Here is a 14,123-nt window from a genome sequence, read left to right on the forward strand (position 1 = left end):
TGTGCACAGTTACAGTACATAGGTTATTCTTTATTGTATGAAAAAAAAATTTTGAATGACAACTGTCACTTTGACAGTTGAGCCACCTCAGGTACAATCTTGCTGTGCATTAATTTAATGTCAATCAACGATGTAGCATATTATACATCTACTGATTGACGACTCCTCGGGCTTAGTACATGCCTTATAACCAAGATACGATGAACGTTAATTTATGATTTTGTTGGCCTTGGAGAGTAAACCATGAATATACATAATAATATGTTAAAACATATAATGATTATCTCAAGGAATGTCATTCCTTGTATCCATAGCTTTTGTATATCTATAGTTTTGGGAGCAGTTAGACTTTCTCAATCTCAACTCTCAGCTAACCAAACAATTTAGCAGGGCCAGGCTATTTGCCAGAAACAGAAATCACAGATTGAGGCTTTAGTGGTGAAAGGTTAAATGGTTTTGGAGGAACATTCCTGCGTCATTTGCCAACACTGAAACAAGCAGCAGAGATAGAACCCTAATATTTATAAATATCATCATTATTATACTATTACTCATGAATTGGTTCATGGGTTAGTTGACTTGAGCTGAATAAAAAGAAACTCCACTTCCTAAATGTATTTCATAATGAACGTCATCATCAACGCCTTGCTTGCCCAATGCGAAGTATACCAAGTTCCCTATCTTAATAAACCTGTAGTCTTTTTTAACATTACCAATGCATGATAAGCACAGTTGAGTGGCCTTGTGGTCATCTCCATGCTGTGTAAAGTGTAAACTGGTTATAATCCGGTTATATAGTACATTGACTGCTGGCCCCCTGGAGGCCATTTCCTAGACCTCAGTTCACAAGCTGGTGTGATGGGAAATTTTCCATTGCAATCAATTTTCATTGAGATAATCTTTCATAAGATAATGTTCCTCTTATTATGGTTTGTTTGATTGTGTTGTTCATGCCATTGGAAACAATACATTGCTATTGGTTCCCCAGGCCAATAGAGTCCAAAACACAACAGAGCATTGTTTACAGTGTGAAACTAAAAGTATTGCAAATGTATTTCAGTATAAACATGCTCTCTTGGTACACAAGAGGAACCACATGGGTCTCTGACCCATCCCAGAAACCTTGTACACTATGTAGGTTTGACTGAATAGGGCCCTAGGCTCTCTACCCTTCTACCTAAAGAGTTCACTCATACACTCCCCCTTATGGATCTAACAGGAAAGGACTAGTCTAGAAATATGGTGGACACTCTATTGAGCCCATGCCTAAACTACTGAAATGATTTCAAATGCATGAGGGGAAGTAAACAAACACACTTTCTTCAGATGCCTGAGGAAGGCAGTTTTCCCAGGGAGTTGCTGGCCTTGGTTGAGGAGCTTCTCTACGTGGGCTAGACTAGACGTAGTTGTCCCTGAGCAAGGCCGTTAGTTGGCCTTGTCAGAGAAGAGGGACTGCTCTATGTGTGGCTCTGACTCTGACGTCAAGGGCCAGGCTACACACTACCCTAGGGAGAAGGTGAAGGGACAGACATGGGGGCATGATGCAGAGTCAGCACCCCTAGTCCCTCTGCCCAAGGAGACCCTGGTCCCTCTGTCCCCATGTTCCCCCTGCCCCCGGTCCAACTGCCCCGCTGTTCCCTCTGGTCCCTCAACTATCCCCCGGGTCTCTCCGGTCCTTCAACACCCCCCACCCCCGCCCCTCTGCCCCAGGGAACCCAACACTTCAGGCTAGCAAGGCCAATGCCAGGAATGCCAGGCATTTGGTGACACATTTCCTTGCCGTTCTGTGGGTTCTCAACGCTGCAGTGTGGTATAAACACTGGGTTCTCACGGCTGTGGTACGGTATAAACAGTGCAGCAGGTTTTAACACGACACTGCAGGAGCTTGAAGAATGTTCCCAGCCATCTTGTTTTTTTACTTGAAAGAAGACATTTATTATGATTGGTGCACTTGGATCTTTTTAATCATCTTAATACTGTCACTGATCATCATGGCAAACATCTGACAAGCACAGATGATTTCATCCGTCTAAAATGACTTAATCCAACCAGAAGACATAGAGGAATGCAATTTCACTGACACATTAGCTTCAGGGAGATTATCTGCACATGGATTACACATGAAGAGTAAATACAATTGTACACCAACTGAAAGTGTATACTAATTTTGTGGGAGTAAAAAAAAACAAATTAATAAGAAACATTACTTCACAGAGATGTGTTTTAAGAGATTCACATTGGATCAGGACAGTAAAGAAGGTTTGTAGTTGTAAACAACATTTCCCCACCTTTTCATTCAAAACATTTAGTACAAATGCCAGTGTAAATATAGAGTGCATCTTAATGTAACATGTTAATAGGAATGCCACATAAGAAATGTGTTGAAGTGCTGAGACTGTGTGGGCAAACATCTAGCGATATGCTCAATAGGGTCCAACAACTTTCAGAATACTGCTAATGTTCTGTAAACAGAAAGGCTGCATATGATGATCTCATTCTACATGTTAGGTTTCTCTCAACTCTCATCCCAGTTCAGAATTCAACAACATCAGAGGTTACCATGATAAATGTTAATATTGACAGACACAACAGTAGGTAAGCCTAATGTATCAGAGTTGGTTGAGTGTTTGTCTCTGGGAACAGTGCCCTCTGCTGTTATGTGAGCTGAAAAATATGATACAGAAAGAGTCCTCCTGGCTATGATTCACTGCAATGCAGTATAAACACACCTGCGTAATGCTTGCCTCAGCAGCAACACAATCCATCTTTTTTAGGGAGGAAGAGCCAATATCGCTTTTTTGGGGGACCCGCCCGAAAAATTATGCCAATTACACTGGATCACATGTGGCAGAGAACTCTGGAGTCATCCATCAAGCCAACCTCTGTGAAATTTAAAATATTAAAATATGTTTGCTGGAACTCATTTATCACTCCACTTGCTGTAGGCCTATGCAAAATTGGTGGGACCCAAACAATATCCCATCCTTGTGTGTTTCAATCTTAGAATACAGTCAATTTTTCTCCTTTGGTTTCTTTTCATGATGTTGGATTCATTAAACTGTAACCTCATCACAGTCTGTAGAACTAAAAGTCTAATTGCAGACAGTGGCAGGATGAGAAGGCCATGGACTCTTCTGTTAAAGGTTCCATGTTGATTGATGGGTGAGAAAAAGACTTTGTGATTGGTCAACTGTCTCCATCAGCGTTTGGAGGTGAGCGTCAGGGTGGAGGAGACACGGAAGATCTGAGGCAGCATGTTGCTCAACTGGTAGAACATCTCCTCTGAGATACTCTGTCAATAAAACACAGACAGCATTGCTTAGTGAGCACACAGGGAATTTGGCAGTTCTGCAGCATAGAACACACACATGCATGCGTGTGCTCGACACGCGCGCGCGCGCGCACACACACACACACACGCACACACACGCACACACACACACACACAACCTATTAAAAAGGAAGGCTGTTAGCATAATATAAAAAGCTTTGCTTGCTTGTGTACAGCAAGTGGTAACAACAATCTCAGCGGGGACCTTCAGCTCAACGCCACCAGCCTCATTTCCTGTGGGACCAGTCAAGATGCTGGAATGAAGTGTGCTATGACAGCTGTGGTTTTAACAGGGAACATGTTTGTCTTTGTCGTCCTGTCGGTCGCTACACTAATGGGTCTTCTAATAAGCATTTCAAGTATTAATGTCTCCTCCACATCTCCGCACTTATGCGGCTCATATATTTAGACATACTGTATGTGGCTCAGTGGAGGTGTAGAAAACAATGCTGTTTTAGAGGTGCTATTTTTAATGGTGTCAGAGCGTAAAGGCTGGCAGCCGCCAACCGTGTGAGAGGCCTTTGATGCTGGTTTTATCCCCTGGACTTGTCAACATGAGTAATCATATCACAGTATAGAGAAGGCCACCCTGTCTGATGGCACTCGCTGGCTATAAGGACACAACCGCCTGGAACCACCTTGAAGAGAGCCACATTCATGAATGAGAAAATGTTTCTGTAAAGAATTAAAAAGTCTTCTGAAAACTGTTCTGAAAGTTAGCTCTTGGTTTATCATAACCTTCACAATGACTGAGTGAGCTTTGATGTATGTCATACTTCCAAATGGCTTCTCTTCTTTGTGATGGTGAATTGAATGCAAGTACTATGCATGTGTATGTGAGTCAATAAGGCCAGGTGTGCCTTTGTGAGACATAGGGGGCGGTTTACCGGACATAGATTAAGCCTAGTCCTGGACTAAATCACACTTTCAATAGAAAATCTCCATTAAAGACCCTATACAGTGGTCCACGGCTTGCAGTGCGCACATATACCCATGTCGGCATGGGTTCGAATCTGGCCCATGCCCTTAATGGTTATTATTTGAATAGTCAAAGGCGTCTCAGCCCTGAGCACTAACATGAGACTTTGTTGTTGTTCTCATCAGAGACCTTAAGAGCAGTCAGACAACAGAGATGTGTAAATTCAACTACCATAAATGAAAGACTTAGTGATAAAAACTGAATTATATGACTGGCTGTGTTCTACAATATACAATATAACATGCTATGTTATGCCATATAGGATTTAGTAAATCAAACTACCTGTGGAACTTGCTTCTGTGATTTAAACAAACAAGCAATTATCTAGTACTAGTAAACAAACCGCCTGTTGCTGACCATAGGGCAGTAAGGTGGTACTCTTACCTGTGGAACTAGAAACTGGACAGTCCGTGAGATCCCTCCATCCCAGGATGCCATCTCCATCATAAACCCTGCAGAGGGAAACATCTAAAGTTAAATCTGTGGGGTTTTAGTGACAATACACAGGCTATAAATGTCACCTTGGTGGCTTTTTTCTAAACTTTCTTTCTGTCTTTCTCTCTCTTACCTTTGACACATTTGAAGACCAGCTCTGCCCGTTTCAGGCACCAAGGGATGGTCATCTCCTGCAGAGGAGAGAAGAAGAGCGGAGGAATCAGCCTGGTGAAGCATGACCAACAACAACATGTCCCCTTCTGCCATCCCCTCACAGTTCCCTTCTTTACTGTCTACTATTGTCAGACTGCTGATTCTCAGAGAAGACATAAATCCTCTACATCTCATAGTGTGTGGGTCTCTTGATTGCTAGCCTACACACAACACATATAAGCCTGGAATAACAACTCAAACCTGGCCTTAGAGGGAGTGAATTTACTTTTTGCGCATTTGGGCGGAAGTGTGTCTGGCGAGACTACTTGATTTCCCTCAATGGTTACTCAGACCAATGCTGGTCTTTTTAATGTCTTTATAATGTCACTGTACATAGAATAGATCTAGCTAAAAGTAAATTTTTCTCAGTTGGAGAAACAAAGAAAAGACTCCGGATGGGAAATGCTTTTAAATGAAAAAGAGATAATTAAGTGTCTTTGGTTCCGGCAGCTTATGAAGTGAGAGTAGTCTATACTTGTAACCAAGCCCTTGCTTTAACTTGGGAGAAGATATTTCATCAGACATGTCGTGGCACGATGAAGAGACAGCCCTCTCCGCAACAGGGTGTACAGTATGTCAAGCACCGGCTTGTTGAGAAATTACTGTTCATTTACACGAGGTGCCTCCATGTCAACTCTGAGAGCTGTCTGTCTATCAATACTACTGCTGTTCACTCCTCCCCCTTCCCGCCACCCTGGCCTGTCCTGTGTGTAGTGAGCTCTGTACTGTATACTCAGAGTTTGAGTAAACACAACACAGTTCACGACTCTCTACTTTACCCCTCCTTTACTCCGGTCTCTGGAACTAGGGAAATGCTAGAGAGAGTTCACAACCAGACCTAAAGCTCGCCATAAGCCACTCCTAAGGTTGCACTGAACCATCGAACTGAGGAATGGAGGAGGAGACAATGAGGTATACAAGGGAGAAGGTATAACAGGCCAATGAATGTACCACTGAGCATGGTTAGAGCAGGATAAAACAGGAGATGGGGAGTATAGAAGGTTATCAAAGTTAATCAAAAATGATCTCTTCTAGGATCCAGACTGTCTGGCTTAAGGATAATGGTTACTACTCTGAACTGGGCGATCGCTTGGGTCAGCACAAGCCAAACAGCACCAATGATGCATGTATAGCAAATGCACTGTATGGCTGTCATCTCTCATCTGTAACAAATCTGTAAGGGACACTTGAGTCAGTTCTTGTTTTGCTTTTACACACTTTATCTCAGCTGGGGTGTGTCACCATTCGGCCAAAAAGGATTGATGTACAGCTCTTGTAAAAACACAAAAGTGATTTTAACCACTGACCCTGACCTTTACCCTTTCCCTAACCTTCACTCTAACCCTCTAAAGACAAATAGCTAGAACATTCACTCAAAAGTTCTAAAAATGCAGGCATTTCTGTTCTTGAGCATAGCGGTCTAGACATTCCCCCCCAGCCCTACGTGCCCCAGCCTGTGAAGCTCCGTCTCACCTCTGACATGTCATGCACCAGCAGCAGGGGGATGGTGATGGTGGTGACGTCGTGCGTGCAGCAGACCTTCAGGATGTTGCGCAGGCCCATGATGGCAGGGTCGCGGGCTGTGATATTACCCGAGCGCACGTTGTCGTCCACGCACAGGTGGAACACGATGTGGACCTCCGACAGGTTGCAGTGCCGAGAAATGTAGAACTCACCTTGAGAACAAGACGGGACCATCATAGGAACAGAATTCAAATTCCATGGGGGAGAAACAGTTGAGAGGGAAAAGCATTTTTTTTTTTTTATCAAATGAAGAAGGCCTCATTCAAAGTATAGAGACACAAATAATGTATTGATCAAATTTACCTGGTAAGATATTTGAGGGGTTTCTCTCAACATTTTTGTTCTTATCTTCGCTCCCTCCATTCCTAAGGACCTCTGTCAGAAAAACAAGAGGTGAGTTCAGTTAAGCATGGCCTGTATGGAAAAACACGTGCACAAAATAGACCACAAAGGATCCTAATGACAATAGCCGAGGCAGGGGACTGACCATGTAAGGTTAGATAGCCAGTAGGAATGTTTCCATACTTGGCTCTGATTAGCTCCCCACTCAATGGGCCACTCAGTGTGGATTGAGATAAGGATCTTGACAGACTTTTCCAGCAACACACATTGGCAAATATGTCAAAATCAGCCTTGTCCTGTCTGTGACATAATCCCTACACATACTGTACATGTGTGTCCAGCATGCCATTGACGTTGCCCTAGCTCAAACAAACATGAACAAACATTACTTCACAGGGCAGCGGGATCTTTACATTGTTAAACTGTAGCATGCTCTACCTGATGTTTATATCATCACTCATTTCATCTACTATATTTCCTCTCCTGTGTCTATAGACAATTTACAATTTACAATTACCATCCGTGAATTAGATAGTTATGGCACAAAAACACCTGCAATATATTGCTGGCTGCATATAAACTAAACTTCTTCAATCTGAATGACAGTAGCCATTGGTTGCAGTGTTACTGTGGTTGTTGATAGTGTGACAGTCAGTCAGTCAGTCAGTCAGTGAGTCAGTCAGTGAGTCAGTCAGTGAGTCAGCCAGCCAGTCAGACAGTCTCACCAGGCTGGTCTCTGTGCTTGCTGCTCCTCTGAGCCCGGGCGTAAAGCACCACCTGCTGGACCACCTCCAGTTGCTCCTCCAGTCGAGGGAAGTGGAAGTCTGTACACTCCTTAGACACAGTGGCAAAGTCTGGGAGACACAACAGAGATGATAGAACTAAGTGGTATGGTTCAGTATAATCTCACAACACGGTAGTGTAGGTGTGGAGGTTTAGGGGGACGGTGTACTGTGACCAAATTCAGGAAATGTATGGAGCCATTGCAATCTAAAAAACATCTTACTCTCGAGTTGCATCAAGGCATAGCAGAAAAAACAAATGTGGTCAAGGCAATAAAGGCAAGACAAAAATCAATGTATATATTGATTCTCATTTAAAAATGATCTCCTCAAACACAGTAAGCGCAAGGGCTCGGTGTAACAGTGCGGTGCCCTGAACCCTGACCTCTCTTGATGCCGCTGTAGGAGTTGACCCTGTTGTCCACCAGCAGTACGAGGCCGCACAGGGACGAGGAGTAGAGCGACAGGGCCGTCTGCAGGCGCCGCAGCTTCGTCCCGCTGCTGCCATGGCGACGGTGCTTGCAGAAGTCCAGCACGTCCGCCCGCACCAGACGCAGGTTGTGCATGGTCTTCAGCTGTGCACCTGGAACAGCCGACAACAACACAGTCAAAATACATCAGGAAATAAAACACAGAAAATAGACACTCAACAACATGTACATAATATGCACCTAGCTGGATGTCTTTTTATGATCACAGGATGTTCAGTATAAATCCATCGACTGTCATCTGTGTTTATTTTTACAGTGTGGGCCTGTTGGACCAGGCGGTGAGTGTGTATGTTTCCATGGAGACAGGGGACAGTAGTACCTAAGTGGATGGTGAAGCTCTCCTCCAGCTGTCGCTGCTCCTCGTACAGCCTGGCCCCAGACTCTGCAGGCTCTGTCAGCTGGCTGGCCTGTACCTTGATCTCCTCACTGAAACATGCACACGCACACGCATATTTTTCAAAGAATGAGTTGACAGGGACAGGGCGACACACTAACTTCCCACAAGGTGCTGCTGAAGTAGATGGAACATTCCATGCCAAAAAGCAAGTTCTCAGCATATACACATACACTATTCAGCAGTATGATTATTGTTTTTACTGTAGGAAATGTACTAGTATATCTCACAAAAAGAAAAATACATTTGTTTCAGCTGTGATGCTTTATCAATGCCTCTTGGGCATGCATTTGAGAGTACTGCTATGTCTGCAGATTTCATTCCACTGTGTCTGCACGCTTTCTTTCCCCATGAAAGCACTTAACCATCTGACTCTGCTATTCATTATCTTGATTTAACCAATTTTGCTTTACTTTTGCTTTACTAAAACCTGCTGAGTTGCATCCTTCTAGAAAACTATTGAGTACACTTCTGCACACACACTCTCTCTCTCACACACACACACACACACACACACACACACACACACACACACACACACACACACACACACACACACACACACACACACACTCACTTGATGGTGCTGTTGTTGGGGTTCTGGAGGTCCTGATGGAGCTTAATCACCCACTCCTGGTACTCCTGCTTCTGGATACCAGTCACTTGTTTTAATTCACTTGCCCACTTGTTCTCCAGCACCTGACCAGAGAGAAGAATCATTAATTATCAATTATCATTAATGTGTCATTACTGTATACTGTTGTCAACTTGTACTGTATGTGTATGTACCCTGTGTAGGTTTGTATATAGAGCTCTACAGAGACTTTATAACCCACATTCCTCAAAAGAGCAGAGATGCTTAATGCCTTACAGTACCTGCTGGGCATCAAAGTGCTGAGACGCCACTGCGTTCACATCCTGGTCACTCATGGTCTTCCCCAGTTCCTGCATGACTTTGTCCATTTCAGCTGCCTGTCTGGGAGTTGGGGTCACAGCAATTACAACATTAATTATATGTTACATGAGAGTAACTTCAATTAGATGATGATTTAAAGAGACTTAATTGACTTCAGGTCTCCATGATCATACAGTACCAACCTCTCTTGCAGCTTCTTGAGCTCCATGTCTCTCTCACTGATGAGCTCAGAGATGCTAACAAAGTAGTTGTGTTCTAAGTTGAGCAGGGTGTCGGAGGCTGGGGAGTGGATAAGCTCGTGGTAAACATCTGCAAAGTCCTCGTCCCAGCTGGGCTCCTCTGGGCGAGCATGCTCCAGCGTGGTCTAAGGACAAGCAAGAGAGGATGGTAACAGCCTGACACCACATCCGAATTCTGTACTCTTTTACCTGAGATGTGCACTCAGCTACTTGGATTTAAAAGCATAGGATGTGTGTGAGACATTGCTTACACCAATCCTATGGTTTTAAATCCATAGGAGAGTGCACAAGTGAGCACTTCAAGGAAAAGAGTGGAGGATTGGGACGCAGGGATAGAGATAATATTTGGAGAGTGTTAGTAGTGGAGAAGTAGCAATGTTGTGTGCATGGCCGAGTTCATGATCATAAATATGCAGTGTGATGAGAGTTAAAAGTGGTTGTTCTTTACAAACATATGAGGGATATCTATGGGAGAGAGAGAGAGAGAGAGAGAGACCTCATATTTCTGCCATATTTAGAATGTACATAGACTAGTATTTAGAATCTGAACCTTCTCTATAAATACGGATCTAGGAAATGTTATGCAACAAACATGATGGACATTAAAAGACCTTTGGGGTTCCTTAAAATACACTGGAAAGCTTCCATGAGTATTTCTGTGCTAGTGCAGTAAAATGTTAATGGTTATCCTGTATGTACCACAGCAGTCAGCTGGCGACAGGGCTTTATAGGAGAAGGTGGGGCAGCCCCTTTCTTTTTATAAGTGCTTGAGCAAATGGCAGCAGAATTTAAACTCATGTACTTTGAAGTGCAAATGCAGATGATCTTGTTGACCTTCTTAAAAGACAAAATTGGGAAGATATTCTGTTCCAAAGGAATTTGTCTCCGCTTTGATCAATATCAATTGAAAACTACCAGGTCTACTAGTATGTCAGAGACTTAATGATTTACCAGATTGATAACTAAGCTCTTTCAAAGAATTCTGTTATGTATTGAATCAATGAGGCGCAAACCATAAAAGTCAAACTCTGCATCACAAGACAGTACTCTTGGCAAATTACGTAGATTTGCTGTGACGTACTTTCCCTGTACTACTTTAATGATCTATGTCCCCAGCTAACACCAGGTTGTTATTATTATATCATCGTGAAGCACAGAGGGCGAACACTCCTGCAGCTAACCTTTGAGGTGAATGGATTGCTCAATCTATTCAATACAAAACCATTTTCTCACATATTGTAGGCTTTACATAACTTTTCTCATATATTGTAGGCCACTGTTGCATCTTCCCCCCAAATAATGTGCAGGTATGAGTTATCATCCACTCCAGTACTGTAGGTGAGGACAAAACTGAATTACACGGTAGCAATAACTTATATCTAAATGTACTAAATGTATGAAACATTGTAATGTGTTCTGGGTTATGTTTTGTTTTTTTACCTCTGAATAGGCCTTGGCCCATGTGTTTGTAAGCTCGTTAATGTCCACCTCTGCTGTTGTGAGTCTCTGTAGGGCCACCTCTGCCTCTCTGTCATAGTCTTGGATTGTCTCCGTTTCAATAAAGCTGGACAGCTCGCTCTTCAACTCTAGATCAAGACACATCAGATTAAACCATGTATTAGCTACCACATATATGTGTGCGGATGAATTAAATGTATCTGTGGCTGTATCTGTGTTGAAGATGTCAAGGTGCTTGATTGTTAGTGTTTCATTTACTTTAACTTGATTGAATGAAAACCTCACCGTTCTCAACGAAGCAAGGTATTTTGTGCAGCAACATAAGTCTACCATGAAGATCATTGACATTCTCTTGGACAGGAAATTGCAGAGGTACTTTGAGGACACAGTTCTGCCTCCCTGCCCTGAACTCAAACACAAACTCCTTTTCAGTGGTGGTGTTCACTTTTCCCTTGTTTTTCTTCATGTTTTCAGCTGAAAGCAGAAGAAAGGAACATAATAAATCAATACACGATTATCAGATACTGTTCACAATGCAGTCATGTCCATTGTCGTCATACGTGGCCATTTAACACACACACACACACACACACACACACACACACACACACACACACACACACACACACACACACACACACACACACACACACACACACACACACACAGTTAATAAGACTACTGGAACATCGAGCTAGCTAGGTTTGTATCTAGCTAGCTGGCTAGTGTGGCTGAAACAACAGGCTGACATAAATGAGCCCATTACTCTGATTAGTTAACAGACTAGATGGTAGATTAGGTTACGTTAAGGTTAGCTAGCAGCAGCCTATAGTATTGGAAATGGGCTCTAAAAGTAGTTAGGCTGTGTAACATTAGCTTCCTTGTGTTATGGCTAGCTAGCTAACAGCAAATCTACCTTAATCAGCAATAATATTGACACCGTGCTAATCTAACTGCAGTCGTGGTAATCGTTACATACGTATTACAATGTTGTTCACAAAAGACTTGGATGGAAACGATCTACTTTTACCTGTGCATTTGTGGATGTCGCTCGGGATATTTTGACAGCTGACTCTTAGTTTTTTTAGCTTGGTATCTGTGCTTCCAGAACACACCTTTCGTAACGAGCCAATACTTTATTTTCAAAAGAATATATCGAGATATAATTCATATTGCACGGAACGCAAACAAGAGCGTTGGAGATGTTCTTGGTTATTTTTGCAGCTATAAATGATTACTTTATTTTATCTGAAATGTTTACATCCTTGCCGAAATGCTCAACAACATTAACAAATCAAGTAAACCGAAACACAAAGTGGATATGCCTGTTTCAATTAGCAGCGGGATATTTGTAAACAAAAAAAGAATCCAGCTGCAGATGTTAATCTTAACTCTTTTAAGCCAATGTTTGGTCTTTTACATGAACGATATATTATTTTAGCTATATTTAGTTCAGAGGCTTTCATAGGACATGCCAGTAGTGTCAGTCCGTTCAATAGCTAAACACAGACCGGCCGTATAGAATTCTACCAGCATCCAATTTCGCTCAGCCTTCTCTCTATTTTCAACGATGACTCGGCCTTCCAGGTGTGTCAAGCAAATTTTGACATACATCGTCAGCTAGCTACTATAGCAAGCTAATTTCATTCCAATGTGGTCCATCCATCCTTTATTAGGCTATTTCTTCTTGTCGACAGAGACAAGAATCAAGTGAATTACTCAGACTTGCTGGACCTGAATGATGGTAAGGCTACAATGATGTAAGAGTATCCTTTTACATGCTGCACTTCATTGGGTCAGGCCACTGTAGTTCTGTATTTTACTTATTCAGATACAGACCCTTCAAGAAATCCCTGGTGAAAGAACCACAAAGAGACCAGAGTCAACAGTCAAGCAAATCCCTCAGCCAGAAGTCAGCTAAGGACAAGTACACATATTTGGTTTAAGAAAAACATACTTGTTAGTGTAGTTATCACACAAAATAACATATACATGCTAGCTGCAAAGTGTATTGATCTGTATCTATCCTTGCATGATTCCACTGAGGGGAAACTACAATACTGCCCGTCACACAAACAGTCAAAAGGGCACTGTGTATAAAGTTTGTCGGGAGGGTCATTGGCATCAGTATGATTACCAGTTTGACGTTGTTGTACTCTTAAATAGCAAATGAGGCTCTAGGCCTAACTTCTCCACTTTGATCTGTGATCTGTCCATGCATCCATTTTCTTGGAACAACACTACTCAGTGAAATATTAGCAGAAACCTGGAATTGGGTATCTGGGTTAACTTGGAGGAGACTTTTTCTGTTATGACTTGATGTAGTACTATGCTCAGTTGGTTGTACATGTTGTTACATTCCATTGCAGGCTTGTGGTGACCTGGTGTACTGCTGTAGAACTGAAATAACATGTATTTAGAAATATGCTTTATAACAATGTTATTACTATTACTTGAATTATCATCCAGACTCAGAGAGTGGCAAGAGTTTTGATGAGGATGAGAGCGATGATGAGTTCACTGCTAAAAAAGTGGAGAAAAGGAAAACCTGGAAGAAAACCCCACCTCCACCCTCAAAGAAAGAAAAGAAGCCTAAAAAAAAACCCACAAACAAAGTTACAAGCCATCAAAATGCGCCTCTTGCATCTAAGTCTACACAGATGGATCAAATGCCTATTAGGTTGATAGCATCTTCTCTTTTGTCACTCCCATTACAGTTAGTTCTGGATCAGCTATGCCCAGGCCTGCTCCTGCCCAGAAGAAGCTCCCTGCCACCCCTGCGTTATCCAAACCAGCCACTCTCAGCCCAGTAGGGGGCAGGCTTCCAAAGTGGAACTCACCAGGTGTGCCCCAGTGACTGGAGGTGGGCTAGCATTGTGACTAGCATTGTGACTGCCAACGGCCCTTGGTCCTAGCATAGATTACTTTTTCTTATGATGACTGATGGATAGATGATTCACTTACTTAGACAAATGTATTTGTTGTAAGTCGTTTTGGATAAAGGTGTCTGCTAAATGCC

General features: G+C 42.6%; 1 protein-coding gene across 1 annotated transcript; it reads right to left on the minus strand.

The window, feature by feature from the left end:
- Positions 1 to 1,946: 1,946 nt before the first annotated feature.
- Positions 1,947 to 12,184, minus strand: ferry3 (FERRY endosomal RAB5 effector complex subunit 3). The gene is made up of 14 exons (XM_083666173.1): positions 12,135 to 12,184; positions 11,390 to 11,578; positions 11,087 to 11,232; positions 9,590 to 9,771; positions 9,368 to 9,467; positions 9,069 to 9,190; positions 8,417 to 8,523; positions 7,992 to 8,189; positions 7,550 to 7,678; positions 6,786 to 6,857; positions 6,432 to 6,634; positions 4,879 to 4,936; positions 4,695 to 4,762; positions 1,947 to 3,292 (listed from the first exon to the last, which is right to left on the minus strand). The coding sequence occupies exons 2-14, from the start codon at positions 11,568 to 11,570 to the stop codon at positions 3,200 to 3,202; spliced, it is 1,659 nt and encodes a 552-aa protein (XP_083522299.1). The 5' UTR covers positions 11,571 to 11,578; positions 12,135 to 12,184; the 3' UTR covers positions 1,947 to 3,199.
- Positions 12,185 to 14,123: the final 1,939 nt, after the last annotated feature.

The sequence above is a fragment of the Argentina silus genome (genome assembly GCF_951799395.1).
Source record: "Argentina silus genome assembly, chromosome: 3".
In the NCBI taxonomy this organism is placed as follows: Eukaryota; Metazoa; Chordata; class Actinopteri; order Argentiniformes; family Argentinidae; genus Argentina; species Argentina silus.